The 15989-nt window shown below is 41.5% G+C and overlaps 1 protein-coding gene across 2 annotated transcripts in view; it reads right to left on the minus strand.

Annotated features, from left to right (window-relative positions):
• Positions 1–10648: 10648 nt before the first annotated feature.
• Positions 10649–15989, minus strand: part of METTL25 (methyltransferase like 25) — a 97263-nt gene continuing 91922 nt past the window's right edge. For both annotated transcript variants that reach the window (XM_037885717.2, XM_037885711.2), the window contains 3 exons: positions 13807–13881; positions 13150–13221; positions 10649–10924 (listed from right to left, as the gene is read on the minus strand). In XM_037885717.2, coding sequence (XP_037741645.1) covers positions 10838–10924; positions 13150–13221; positions 13807–13881 — 234 coding nt within the window. In that variant the 3' untranslated portion in view covers positions 10649–10837. The remainder of the gene's footprint in view (positions 10925–13149; positions 13222–13806; positions 13882–15989) is intronic.

Here is a 15989-nt window from a genome sequence, read left to right on the forward strand (position 1 = left end):
GGATCCAGAGAGACAAAAGATTCCCACCTTGTGCCAAAGCTATAAAAGGGGGTAGAAGAGAACAAAGGGGGTCCAGTCATGAGAGAGCCCCTGCTTTTCACCTAAGATGTCTGCTGGAACTAACAAGGACTGTATCGGGGAAGGGATTGGGCCCAGACTAGGAAGGAGTCTAGTCTGCGAAAGAAGCTTACTGGAATATCTCTGAGGGTGAGATTTTACCTGTAAACTGTTTCTAAATGTATTAGGCTTAGACTTGCATGTTTTGTTTTATTTTGCTTGGTGACTTACTTTGTTCTGTCGGTTATTACTTGAAATCACTTAAATCCTACTTTATATACTTAATAAAATCACTTTTGTTTATTAGTAAACCCAGAATAAGTGATTAATACCCGGGGGAGCAAACAGCTGTGCATCTCTCTCTATCAGTTTTATAGAGGGTGGACAATTTATGAGTTTACTCTGTATAAGCTTTATAAAGAGTAAAATGGATTTATTTGGGGTTCGGATCCCATTGGGAGCGGGGTGTCTGTGTGCTGGAAATAGGTGACCTGCTGAGCGGTTTTTGGTTAAAGTCTGCAGCTTTGGGGGCATGGACCAGACCTGGGTCTGTGTTGCAGCAGGCTAGTGTGTCTGGCTCAACAAGGCAGGGTTCTGGAGTCCCAAGGTGGCAGGGAAAACGGGCTCAGAGATACTTCCAGCACGTCGGGTGACAGTCCCAAGGGGGTCTCTGTGACTGAACCCGTCACACAGGGATATCCTGCACCTCCATTGAACTAGCTATTCCACTCAACAAGCCAACATCCAGTTGCTCAGGTGTAGAGATATGGGGTTAAGATGTTGCGAATTCATCCCTGATCCTGGGAAATTTGGAAGCAGGATTGGAGGCTGTTCTGATAGGTGTAACAGGTCTGTGGAACAATGCTGACATGTCCATAATAGAGGTATACATATTGTCACGGCTGCATTCTGTCTGACCTTCCTGATGATTTTGGGACTCATGGATTCTGGTGGAAAGACATACTGAAGACCTTGTGACCAAGAAAGGAAAAAAGGTATCTTGAATATTGCCCTCTACCCCGGAGAAGGACAGTGAGCATTTGTTGTTTTGGTCAGTGGCAAACAGATATATTCGGAGAAAACCTCAGCTGGAGAATATGGGTTTCAAGACAGTTATTCAGATCTCTCTTGGATGATGGCCAAGTAACGTATGCTGAGGTAGTCTGCTAAGTAGTTGCTTATACTTGGAAGGTGGCAGAGTCTTTTGGTGTTTCCAGAGTGTGACTGCTTCCTGACACAGAGAGCATGATGACGCCCCTCCCTGGCTATTGATGTAGTACATAGCAGTGTGTTGTGTGTCATGATCTGAAGAGTGACTCCTTTCAGTGAGGAAAGAAAGACTTTACAAGATATCCATATTACACTGAGCTCTAGAACACTTATGGGGATAATGGATTCTTGGGAAGCCCTTGGGCTTGGGTCTAGTTGTGCTTCCCAACCCAGCATGGATGCATCTGTCACTAATGGCCCTATAGGAAGGGGGGAACAGACGGGCACTCCTTTGCAAACTGTTACTGGATCTCTCCCAGTCCAGGAGGACTGCATCACCATTGGGCTGTGAGATGAATGTCCATGTGATGTCCGCTGGGCTGATACAGAGACCTCAGCCAGCCTTGAGGAAGAGGCAGGTGAAGTCTATAAAGAAGCATCTCATACGTGCACAATAACATGTGTCCTAACAGTTTGACAGATTCTTCGTATTGTGAGAGGATTTCTTTGAAGGTCTGAGATTAACACTGTGATGGATTGGAACCATGAGTCCAGAACTGCTCCTATGAAATGTACGGACTGGGTTGAAGTTAGTATGCATTTCTTGTAGTTCATGTCCACACCCAAGGATTGAGAAAAATTGTGAACTGTATTTAAAAAGTGTTCAAGATGTCTAGTAGGGATATTACCCAGATGAGTAGGGTCTTACCAAATTCACAATCCATTTTGGTCAATTTCACAGTCATAGGATTTTAAAAATAGTAAACGTTATGATTTCAGCTATTTAAATCTGAAATTTCATGGTGGTGTAATTGTAGGAATCCTGATCCAGAAAGGAGATGGGGGGGGGGGGGTGAAGTAACAAGGTTATAATAGGGGGGTGTGGTGCTGCAACCCTTACTTCTATGCTGCTGCAGGTGGTGGCTGCCTTCAGAGCTGGCCAGCTGGAGAGCGGTATCTGCTGGCCAGAATCCCAGTTTTGAAGGTAGAGCTGTGTCAGCAGCAGCGCAGAAGTAAGGATGGCACGGTATGGTATTGCCAACTTTGCTTCTGCGCTGCTGCCTGCAGAGCTGGGTTCTCAGTCAGCAGCCACCACTCTCCGGCCACCCAGCTCTGAAGGAAGCAGTGCAGAAGTAAGGATGGCATGGTATGGTATTGCTAACCTTACTTCTGTGTGGCTGCTGGTGGGGTGCTGCCTTCAGAGCTGGGTACCCAGCCAACAGCTGCTGCTCTCTGGTTGCCCAGCTCTGAAGGCAGCACAGAAGTAAGGGTGGCAATACCGCAACCCCCATCTAAAATAACCTTTTGACTCCCCTGCAACTCCCTCTTGGGTCAGGACCCTCAATTTGAGAAACTGGTCTCCCCCGTAAAATCTGTATAGTATAGGGTAAAAGCACACAAAAGACCAGATTTCATGGGGGTAGACCAGATTTCATGGTCCATGATGTGTTTTTCATGGCTGTGAATTTGGTAGGGCCCTACAGATGAGATAATCCTTGAGGTATGGCTAACTTAATGCTTCCTTTACTGCCAGGCATTTTATAAAGACACCTGGGGTTGTGAAGACAGCAAATGGCAGCACTTTATTGGTAATGACCATCTCACACTGTGAATGTGTGATATGGTGCGTTGTAGGTCAAGAGACATGAACCAATGCTAAGGATCTAATGAGGCAAGTTGGAAGATAAAATCACCATCCTGAATGAAATTGTGAATTAATTTGTTGAAGATTGAATGCATGCCTCTTTTCCTTTCTGGGATGAGACAATAGTGTGAATGGAATCCCCTGGCCTGTGAACTCCTGTGGAACTTCTTTTATGACTCCTGGCTGAAGTAGGAATTTCACTTCTCTTAGTAAAGTCTTATGTGAAGGGTCCCTGAAGAGGGATGGGTAAGAGTAGGATGGAGTGACTAGGGGTCTGGAATTGTACAGAATAACCCTTGATGATTCGAGGACTCACTGGTCCAAAGTGAATTCAGCCTTTGCTGCTGAACAGAAGGAAAGGATGTTGGCAAAGGGGGCAGGGGAGAAGATACCGTCTGGCTGTCAGGATCAGTGTATGGCTCTCAAGTGGACTGTCAAACCTCCTGCTTTGAAGAGGAAGCAGGGTAAGTAATGCCAAAAGAATTGGTGCAAGATCTCTGATCTGCCCTAATTTAAGGGTTTAGATGATGGCAAAATACCGGGATCCAGACCAGAACTCATGGTATCTGACTAGGTCATTTTTGGAGACTAAGGACCACTCCCAGAGGGTTTTAGGGATAGACTCTCAGCTCATTGAAGGTAGTAGCTGGTCACTTCTTAGAATCTGGCCTTTGACTGTTGAAATGTGATGCCATCTTCATAGATTACTCTTAGAGCCAGAGCTTCAACAAGTGCCTCTGGACTGGTGGGTCCTGGTGGCACAGGACCAACATACCAAGCATTGATAGAGAAAGTGGTTCTCCAGAAGACAGAGGGACATTCAGTATGCCAGTCAGAAATGGATATCAGGCAGGCAGAAGACAGACAGGGCTTGAAGTTCAAATATTTTGGCTCCATTATGAAGAACTAAAAATGCTCCGGCATAGGGCATCGACCAGCTGGTCGTCTATCCAAGATGAGGAAAAGAGTGGCTGTCCACACAGAAGACAACATAAAAAATATTCAGAGTATCTAATATCTAATCAAAACTAACTATAACAAAAACTATAAAGTTATAACCTTACTACCTTTTGTTTTGTTTGTGAGGAAAGGTGCTATGAAGTAGCAGACTTATACTGCAGGGTTCTGAGTTCTGATTCACTGCTAAAGGCAGTAAAAGGAAACTGAGATGTTGTTGGGATTGCAATACCTATACATCCTTGAATGGAGGGGCACAAGGATGTGCAGGATTCAGGTGCAACCCCAATGGACAATACTGGCCAAGACGTTCCATGTCTTCACATACAATGCGCATGTGCACCATCATCCACACAGACAAATACTGGAAGAAAGACCAGGTATTTCCAGTAGTTCCTGAAGTAGTGTATATGAATGAACATGGCACATTGTGCGGCAGTGAAAGGAAAATAGCCATGTTTTCACCGTAATCTTTTCAGTAATAAAACTTGAAAAGATCTCATCACATGTGAGACACTGTTTTCCTAATGGCAGAATCCTTGAAAATGGCCACGATGGGCTTAATGAAATTTCCCCCTCTCCTTGGTGTTCAGGTATCTGAAGCTTAGAAACTGTATTGAGATTGGTCTTCTGATGACCTCTCTGACAGTGAACATCTGACAGAATTCTCATGGAAGAGCTGTTGTTCTAAGAAGCACATTGCCTCTGTCTTTGTCTGCATAGACTACAAAGTGCCTGACTACTGAAAGAGCCTGCAAAGTTGATAAGGAGCCCATGAAAATTTATTCAGACCTTGTTTGGGCTAATTCTAGAGATCGTGCCTGCTACTCTGAGTTGGATCAAATGGCCTTTTATATAACAACCAACTATACTTGGCACTTAGTCAGAACTTTACACATTAAAGTTTTCAAAATTAATTATATTTGCAGCATTCATTGTACAGTTTTGATTCCGTTCACACTGAATTGGGCTGGGCGTCCTGAATCTAATGTACGTTGGCCTTGCTGGGATATTTTTAACACTGGTGTAGTAGTGTTAGCACCAGTCTTGAGTGCAAGACATTGACTATTTGTGGGTTCCCTGTTTGGGTACATATCTGATGTGTTTCTGGTACTTGGCCTGGAAAAGCAGGACAACCAATTCATCTCTGAAAGGAGTCACATAGAACACTAAAATAACGGTGTTCCAACAGACTAGTTAATTGTGATGTGATCATGAAAACATCATTACATTTCACCAGCATGACTAGTCAACATATACTGATGCATCATCACTATACAATATCATGATACAACAACAATTATTTTATAGCACAAATTATACTGGACATAATATTGCTTTCTTACCTCCAGCGGCTAGGAGGTGAAGCAAAAGGTTTTCTCACCTCTATTCCTCCTCTCTGGGGAAGGAATCAACCAGCTCATTAGGTTCCTTAGTGCTCCCCATACAGTCTTACATGTGGAATGCTCCATTTTCTCTTCCTTATCCTGCTCTTGAGAGATTCTGAACAATTACAGTTCCCATTAACTTCCATGGGAATTGCATGTGCTCAGCAGCTCTGAGGGGTTGAAACTCCAGGGACCAAGAGGAACGTGAGGAGCTCAGATTAGCTCCATACACCTAATGAGGATAACATGTGTTTTGGGAGCCACAGCTTAAATATAAGTAGCCTAACACTAGAACAACCAACACCTTTGCATCTCTCCCAAATGTACAGTGGAAGACAGACTTGGCTTGTTGGAAAGACACCTCTCATTTTTCTCTTTCCTGAATGGCTCAGGAGGGTTTGCCTAATTCACTCATTCAGACATCGTTTGCAGACATACACAGAGCTAAGATTACTTTCTCTCAGCCCTAAAAACACTCTTATGGCTGTCACTGTATTTGGTTCCGTTGTCAAAAACCATTAGCACCAGGCAAGTTTTCCTTTCTTCCCACTCCTACCCAGTCTAACCTCCAGTTCCCACTTTCCTTCTCCCCCTTTCATTTTACTTATTATACTACAGTCTGTTATTTATTTGTCCATTTCTCCTATATATGGGTAATTTAATTAATTGTGTTTTATGCACTGTAACATATTAAACTCGTATGGTGTCGTGCACTGGAAAATTCTAATAAAAGCCACTCAGACTTAAAATAGAAAATTTTCACTCATTTAACATTGACAGTACATCTGCAAGCTTAATGAGACAACCCACAGAGATAAATACATCAACAAATAAGTTCCCACACATGCAGCCAATGGCCTCGTCAGCCAAGTACAACTGCCTGGGGAGTTTGGGGAAGATTCAACTTAGTCACAGTTTATACACGGCACATTCAGGACCGATCATGGCCCCTGATACACTCCACTCTGGTGGAACAAAGGGGCCATACAGCTATTCTAAGAGGGCAGCTGAGAATTATCCTTGGGAAAGTCCCCTGGTGGAGTACAGGCAACATACCTGGCCCTCTGTGACCATCTTTTAGAGGTACAGGCATAACCTGGGGGTATAGTGTGTCAAGAATACTGCACAACACAATAGCTGTCTGGGGACAGTTACCATCTGGCATTAGAGCAGCGCTGAGCCTGTTTAACTTGCATCAGATGTGAACTGGCCCCTGGCAATCTCAGGGAAGTGCAAAGGTCATCTTTCCTCCACCCCATTGGGTCCTGTGCTGGTCCACAGCTTGTCTAGACCTCCAGATTGGTTCCTCATTCTCTGTCCTGAAACTATGCTAGTGGAAGGCCCAACTGATTGAAGGCCCAGTACTTGGGCATTTAAAATTTAGGTGAGACAAAGATCTACAGAGAACAACTTTGAATGATCAAAAAACCAAACTTAAATCTAATCTCCTAAATTCTGCACTTGGCCCATTTCCTGTAAAACAATCCCCACAGGATTCTTAGGTCAACATAATTTAGGGAATTGTACCCCTAGTAATACAGTCCTGGCCTGAATTCACTTTTGGGAAAAAATACCAGAGTTTTTGTTTGAATCAAACAGCATAGAAGGTAAATATGTCTGAATCACAGACCTGATTAAGGCCAGTTTAGTGCTGCTCATGTCAGCCATCGGTGGGATTAGAAGATATGTCTCCTAGAGAGGGAGAACAGTCTTGTGGTTAAAGCACTGGACTGAGACTCTTGAAATCAGTTCTCATATCTCCAACTGACTCCCTGTGCAATTGAAGGCAAGTCACTTAATCTCTCTGTGCCTCAGTTTCCTAGCTGCAAAAGTACAGATAATAATACTGCCTTTGTCTGACTTTTCTATTTACATTGCAAACTCTTTGGGGCAGAGGCTGTCTCTTATTATGTGTCTGTATAGCACCTAGCACAATGTGGTACCAATCAAGATTGAGACCTGTAAGATCTGCTGTAATATATGGATCACTGAAATATATCTTTGCAGCATTCAGGAAGTAAGTAAGTATGGGGTTAAAGTATAATATTTTCTGAGAGAGGCAAAACCTTGGAAGCATGGAAACTTCAAAAGACTAGTATACTGAGATGTGCCAGATGCCATAGGCACCAGGATTAATAATAAACTGTTGTAACTATACATGTTCTATGTATTTTTGGAAATTAGGGATTGTAGTTTAGCTCCATGGGACAGGGTTACCAAGCTTCCCCCAGGAACTAAGATCAGTGGGGGATAATTACTGCAGATACTCCAGAGAAGTATCACCCACTGGGGAGAATTACATATACTGCTACACACTGGATGCAAGAGACCCAGGAGACAAAGAAAAAGCTTGTGGTATAAAGGGCCAGCCTGAATGGCAGAGGGGGTCCCTAATTTTGATCCAAACATGGACATGACATTGTAACCACCAGGGTAAAACTCTGCTAGAAGCGTTTGAAGGATTGGAAAGCCATGTGGAAGATGAATGACATCTGGTAAGTTTAGTGTGCGTGCAGACTGTGTATTGTTTTGTGATATGTTTTCTCTGTAATGCTTTTGTCCTAAAAATAAATGTACTGTGTTCTGAAAGCTGGCTCGTCACCCTGTCTTTGTTCCTGTGACAGAGCAAACCATACACAGGTGCTGGATTCAGGTCAGTGCTGCTGGGGTAAACGCAGTGAATTGAAGAACTGCAAGACTAACTTCCTAGTCTGGAGGAAGTGGGACAAGGGTCCTGCCCACAAAGAGGTGGTGGCTGATGCCTGAGACCTAAAGGCGTGCCCCTGAGTAGACCAGAGTGGGGGAAGAGGTGCAGTTAACTGCAACACATTTATCATTACATTTATACAATACCCTTAATTCTGAAGGCTCCTAGAACATTTTGGCCTGTCTAATATACTAACGTGTAGCTGGTTCTGGGTTGGAATGTAGCAGCCATGTTGTATTAGCAACAATACAAAAGAGCATTAAGAACATGCAGAAGAAATATCCTTAATAGTATGCACTATCCCAATGGCTCCAAAGCATCGTGAATCTGCAGATTACACGAATGTATCACATGTTGCCCACTCAATAGCCCGTTTTACCTTTTTTTAAAAATATATTTTATTGAAATTATGAATAGAAAGTAAAAATAACATTAAAATACTACATTAAACAGTGTGAAAGTCTACAATTATCAAAGCCAAGTAAGGAAATTTTACCTTCAATTTCAGCATAGATTCATCCAGTTGAAACTGAGATTTCCAGAACACCTAACCATGAAATATTAGTCCCACAGAAGTCAATGGTAAAACTTCTGCTGGCTTTACAGAAGTTTAGATTTCACTGACTGAGATGAGTTAACAAGAGTTATCAAGACACAAAACAAGATTAAACTAGCTAAGTGAGACATAAAGGGTAAAAAGAAAACATTCTACAAATGCATTAAAAGCAAGAGGACCACCAAGAACAGGGTAGGCCCATTTCTCAATGTGGGGGGTAAACAATAACACACAATGTGGAAATAGTAGAAGTGTAAATGACATTTTTGTTTCAGTTTTCACCAGTTTTAAGGTTAGCAGCGATTGGACGTCTAACATAGTAAATGCTAGTGAAATGAGGTAGGATCAGAGGTTAAAATAGGGGAAGAACAAGTTAAAAATTACTAAGAGAAGTTAGATGTTTTCAAGTTACCAGGGTCTGATGAAATACATCCTAGAATACTCAAGAAGCTGACTGAGGAGATATCTGAGTCATTAGCCATTATCTTTGAAAAGTCATGGAAGACAGGAGAGATTCCAGAGGATTGGAAAAGGACAAATATATTGCCCATCTATAAAGAGGGAAATAAGGACACCTGGGGAATTAACAGACCAGCCAACTTAACTTCAGAACCCGGAAAGATAATGGAGCAAATTAAGCAATCAAATTGCAAAACCTAGAAGATAAGGTGATTAAGTAACAGTCAGTATGGATTTGTCAAGAACAAATTGTGTCAAACCAACCTGATAGATTTCTTTGACAGGGTAACAAGCATTGTGGATGGGGGGAGGGAGGGAGTGGTATTTGTGGTATATCACGACTTTAGTAAGGCTTTTGATACTGTCTTGCATGACCTCATAAACAAACTAGGGAAATAAAACCTAGATGGAGCTACTATAGGGTGGGTACATAACTGGTTGGAAAACTGTTCCCAGAGAGTAGTTATCAGTGGCTCACAGTCAAACTGGAAGGGTATATCAAGTGGGGTCCCAAGGGATCAGTTCTGGGTCTGATTCTGTTCAATATCCTCATCAATGATTTAGGTAATGGCACAGAGAGTACACTTATAAAGTTTGTGAATGATACCAAGCTGGGAGGGGTTGCAAGTGCTTTGGAGGATAGGATTAAAATTCAAAATGATCTGGACAAATTGGAGAAATGGTCTGAGGTAAATAGGATGAAATTCAATAAGGACAAATGCAAAGTACTCCTCTTACAAGGAACCAGTTGCACACCTACGAAATGGGAAATGCCTGCCTAGGAAGGAGTACTGAAGAAAGGGATCTGGGGGTCATAGCGGATCACAAGCTAAATAAGCCAATAGTGTAACACTGTTGGGGAAAAAAAGCAAACATCATTCTAAAATGTATTAGCAGGAGAGTTGTAAGCAAGACACAAGAAGTAATTCTTCCAATGTACTCTGTGCTGATTAGGCCTCAACTGGAATATTGTGTCCAGTTCTGGGTGCCACATTTCAGGAAAGATGTGGACAAATTGGAGAGTCCAGAGAAGAGCAACAAAAATGATTAAAGGTCTAGAAAACATGACTTATAAGAGAAAATTGAAAAAACTGGGTTTGTTTAGTCTGAAGAAGAGAAGACTGAGAGGGGACATGGTAACAGTCTTCAAGTACATAAAAGGTTGTTCCAAGGAGGAGGGAGAAAAATTGTTCTCCTTAACCTCTGAGGATAGGACAAGAAGCAACAGGCTTAAATTGCAGTAAGGGTGATTTTAGGTTAGACATTAGGAAAAACTTCCTGTCGGGGTGGTTAAGCACTGGAATAAATTGACCACAGAGGCTGTGGAATCTCCATCATTGGGGATTTTTAAAAACTGGTTAGACAAATACCTGTCAGGGATGGCCTAGATAATACTTAATTCTCCAATGAGTTCAGAGGACCGGACTAGACGACCTCTCGAGGTCCCTTCCAGTTCTATGATTCTGAGAGAATGGGCATGTCCCCATAATTCTGAGCTATACTATCCCATCAGTTTTTAAGATATTACCATCAATAGAGTTCTGCTTTAAAAATAATCTCACAATATGGGCCTCTGAATTTTTCTGGGAAAATCAGATGCTTAACGTTACTTTAATAAATTAGACCAGGACATGTTGAAATATAAAATGACTTCAATTTTACTTTGGATATATGTCTCATGATTCATACTTAATGCTTTATTTTTCAAGTAAAAACAAGATGGTTACATAATATATCACTGAAGTACTTAGATAATAACTTAAAATAACAACAAAATAAACATGGGGGTCAAAAGTAACAACAGTATCAGACCTAGAGCAGTGAACTATCTAGCAATTTGCTTCAACTTGAACACACTTCTATTTCTTCAGAGCAACAACTGCATAGCATCTGGGGGATTTCACAGGATCAAATAACTTCACCAGTCCAGACCAGGTAATGTTGTCCTGTAAAATGATACATGATTAAAGCACATAAAAATGTGTTTGACTTAAAAGCTGAGATATGGGAATGGCTCCATATTTTTGGAAATACAAAACTGACAAAAAAAGGAAACTCTAACTTTTATGCAATACATGAAACAGTTGTGACCTCACAAAATAATGCTTATGAAAAGAAAAACAATCTGTGGTTTAAAGTCTTTAAATTATTTCTTACATATTGTCATGTGGGTCTACCACTTACTGTACAGATCTTTTCTTTTATGAATTACAAGCAGTGAAATTAAAGACAAAATCCTACTAACTTTACTCATTCAAATAGTACCACTGAAGTTAATGAGATTTCTTACATGAGTAAGTTGACTTGGATTTGGCCCTAACACTTTGTATAGTTTCTATAATTTCTATTTCATCTTGTATAGAAAAATACAATTTGTGAGTCTACTAGTTACTCCTGAGGGAATTCTGCATCAAAAAATTAAAGTATGCACCAAAAAAAAAATTTCTGTGCACAATATTTTAAAATTCAGCAAATTATATTTGTCAATACATAAATGTGGAGGTTCCAGCATGGCAGTGGGGAGCACAGACCACTGGCTGCATTGAGTAGGAGATCACCCTGTAGTCCCCCCTTCCCTGGGCCAGGTACTCAGTGGTGAGGCTGCACCCGACACTGACCCTGAAACACCCTGGGGCCCTGCCCTCTGCAACAGGTGCACCAGGAGTGGGCAGGCAGGCTTAGCCCAGCAGGATCCACGTATGGGGGATTCAGGTGTCAGCAAGCCGGACGGCACACTCCCTCACTCGGCAGCTCTGTGCTCGGCAGCAATGGGGGAGCAGTGGCACATGACTCCACAATGCCCCCCCCCCCCCAACTATTCCCATGGGCATTCCCAGCCCCAGGGTGATTTACCTCTCCACTGGCTGCTCCAGGCACTGGAATCGACATGTCTGTACTGCTGGGGAGGAGTGCATGACTGTTCTTGCATCTTCCCTTTGCTTCCCTATCATTTTCTGGGGGGTGGTGGGGAGGAGCAAAGAAATCTACAGGGAACATGAATTCTGCAGTGTGAAGTGGCGCAGAATTCCCTCAGGAGTAACCAGTGCAAGATTAAATCTATGGGTATATTAAATTTAGAGAAGGTAAATCAGTGCTAACTGCAGAAGGTCTGATTTCCCAGTTTGGGAAATATACAGATCTCTTCATGATTTATAGTTAGTTGGAATTTGGGAAATACATCATTAGATATTTCAGAAATGCCTCCCTCTGTAAAAATACCAGTTAGAACAAAACCAAACATTTATTACAACTCATTTGCTCCAAGTGTACTGTAGAAGAGAATAAAACAAAACTTTCCTTATGATAAAACGGAGCTATTAAAATGAAAAGTTTATAGTGGAAAAAAGAGTTGCTCACACGAATGGGTTTAATATGAAAAGGTCACAAAACTTTATTTTGAATATAGCCCACAGTAGAAGCTTCAAAGAAACCACCATAACAGTCTAACAAATTACTATTGGATGGAAAATGTTTTATTGGAACAGCATAAGCATGATAATTACTTTTGAGTTAATTAGGACAAGCTGAGACTTAGTGGTGTAATTCAATGGAAGTCAGTGTAGTTGCACCAGCTTACTGTACACCAGATCTGTATTTGGCCAGTTCAGATGTGCTATATGTTAGTCAGGTACAACTCAATTTATTATATAACTGAAAAAAAAGCTTTTTTTCATTATATATCTTAAGTAAGTAGGCATAAAAATAATCCATGTGCATTTTGGACATGATCCAAAGCCCACTGAAGTCCACAGAAAGACTGCCATTGAGATCAGTGGGCAGCAGATCAGTCCTTACAATATCATTAGTTGAAAGCTCTAGTATACACAGGGTAACGTTTGTTTAGTACTTCCAGTATTAATTTTAATGATTAATATACCAATACTTGGTATGGAATAAGATTTGTAAGGGTTTAAATTTTTTTTTTACCGTCTACTGACTAGTAATTACCATACAATTAAAAGAACATAAACTTTACTGTTGCAGCTTTGCTTAAAATAATAATAAAAAAACATCTGCTGGGCATATGTTTAGACAAAGATGGAATTAATACTTAAATTTTTGCAACAATGATGAGAATAGTAAGTCTACAACAGGGACTCTTTGGTACTCAGTAAATAATTTGGTTAAAATAAACAGACTTCAGGTAACATAAAATATGAAGTAAACACACCTTCTCTTTGAGGTAGCAAAGACGATCCAGAAGTAATAAAAGTTCTATACAGGGAGCCAGAACAACTTTCAACTGAAAGAAAGGTTAGACACGATCATGGCTTTAGGAAAGTAAGCCAACATACTACTAAAAAGACAACTCTGTCCCCCAGAAACACTTCTAGGAAGGTGAATCATTTTCTTGAGCAAAACCTTTACAGGTGCCACCTTGCCAGTTCTTCCCTCTCTGACATTTTCAGAAAAATCTAGTAAAGATCAAAAGTCCATGGAATGTTATAAGCAGGGAAAGTATTTTACCTGGCTGGCTCTGAGGCACAATCTAATATGCAAATCATACTATAAAGTGGCAAAAAGCTTTTGAATAGGGGAATAATTTTTTAGAAGAATTTTTTGTGAAATAACTTCATGGAGATCAATCCAGTTTCAAAAGGAGTCTGACATTTCTTTCTTCTCATTCATAATCCCCCTTGAAAAAGAACCTTCCATGTGTTCTCGTTATTATTTTACTGACACCCAATATAGCTCTGGAATAGGATATTCTCGAAGTAAGACAGTATATCACAATATAAGATGGTCTACCACCACATAAAATTCGATACGGCTCTATTCTAGACTAGCACATATATAGAAGGTAATGTTTTTAATCCTTTGTTTTTACCATATTAAATGCTTCCAGCTCATTCATTCTATGCTTGTATTTTTCATAGTAATCCATTATACAGCTGTCTGGGAGCTGCAACAGAGGGAAAAAAAATGGATGACAACAATTAAAGCCATTCCTATTACCTAGCCAAGGCAATTTCTGAAACAATATTATTCTTTCTAATTAAGAGTGATGTCAAATGAACTTTAGTTTTGTTTGTTATAGGAGTACTTTTCTAAGGCTTATAATGAGCCATTTTTCTGTTCTCAATTACCTGAATTCTTCGATTAACTTTAGCCTTTTCACTAACATGAAATATTCAGATATATTCATTATTCAGAAGCCTGAAACCATTCTTAAATGAGCACTATACACTGAAGTGGAGGTAATGTTCCTATTTCTTACAGTGGATATTTCACATCAATTTTTACGAAGAAGTACAAAAGGGCTCAATTATAGAGCTAAGGGGGGGCATATGATATATCAGAGTAAAGGAGTAGGAGTCAGGACTCTTGGGTTTTATTCCTGGTTCTGCCACTTACTCGCTGTCACGCCCTGGAGAAGTCACACACTTTCTCTGTGTTTCAGGTTATCCGTCTGTGAAATAACTATAATACTTCCATGTTACTTTTTCTCACTTGTAATTCTCTGCAGTTTCCCTCTCCTTCAGGAGACTGCCTGGTGCAGTGTTGCCAATGCCTGTAATATTGCAGGTGCTGCAGTTTGGGGCTGGTTTTGGTGAGAAGACACAGGCAGCTCTGGAATTTTGCCTGAGACACATGCAGCTTCCCCCTTTGGCTACTAGAGGCCATTATGCTGCTTGTGTTACAGGCAGCAGCCACAGGGAAGCTGGGGCATAACTGGGCTGGCCCCTATTCCAAGTTTGGCAGTAATGGCTTAACATCCCCCACAGTGCAGGTACTGTTCTTTTAGTGAAGGAAGAATGAGTTTATGAAGATAAGCGCTCTGGGGAAGCCCTCCCACTGAAAACTGGAGATGGGGGACAGCTATGGAGAATACCATGGGATTAGGAGAAGAAAAGCACGTGGCTGCAGGATCCTGCAGGGGAGGAGTGGGACTGGGGGAATGCAGGATCCTACCTAGGGGATCCTCCCAGGATGGAGTGGGGCTGCCTCCCAGCTGGGACCAAGGAGAGCTCTGGGCAGTGAGAGGGGAGGAGTCCGGTCATCTGGGTCCAAATTCTCAAAGGAAGCTCAATACAGCAGCCACAGTTACACATGAGCAAGTTATCATGTGCATTTTTCACATGCAAAGGGTCTGATTTACATATGCACATCTAACAGTATTTCTAACTACTTGATTTGTGCACACTACTGTGTTTATTCTACACACGGTTCTCAGAGTTGCAAGTGTAAAAAGTTGTGTGCTCAAAATATGAAAAATATTATATGAATATAGAGACCATATTATTCTGTGACATTTGGACATTATACTCTGAATGCAAATCACCAAAGGAAACAAAGGCCTTGTCTTCACTACAGGGGAAATTTGACCTAAGTTACACAATTTGAGTTACGTGACTAGCGTAACTCAAATTGACGTAGCTTAGACCTACTTATCGCGGGGTCCACACTATGCGATGTCGACGGGAGATGCTCTCCCATCGACTCCCCCTACTCTTCTCAATCCGGTGGAGTACAGGACTCGATGGGAGAGCGATCTGTGGTCGATTTAGCCGCGGGTCTTCACTAGACCTGCTAAATTGACCGCTGATGCATCGATCGCCGCTCGTCAATCCCCCGGTTAGTGTAGACAAGCCCAAAGAGTATGCCAGCTGCACTTGCCAATTCTTTCTAAAGTCTCCAGTTCTGCAGTGAAAGAACTGGAGCGTGCTCCTAACATTCTCAGGCAATACAGGAAGACTGCACTGTGGCCAGAGTCTCTTCCGTCCTCTCCCTCCACAAATTCACACATTTTAGTTGGTTTTGGGATAGATTCATGTTACTTTAAGTTTTAATGCACTATTGAAAATAATGTGATTTTGTACATGTGGTTCTTGCACCCCTCCTCTGAAAAAAGAAAGCCACAGATCATGATTTTTCCTTTAATTTCCCCAGACTGTCAACACCATTATGTAATCCTCCACCATTTCCCTAGAACAGCTGTTGCCAAGGCGACACATCCAATACTACTCTGTGGTGGGAGAATGAGCAGGGGATTTTAGATAAACAGAGATG

Source organism: Chelonia mydas, chromosome 1 (assembly GCF_015237465.2).
Source record: "Chelonia mydas isolate rCheMyd1 chromosome 1, rCheMyd1.pri.v2, whole genome shotgun sequence".
Taxonomy (NCBI): Eukaryota; Metazoa; Chordata; order Testudines; family Cheloniidae; genus Chelonia; species Chelonia mydas.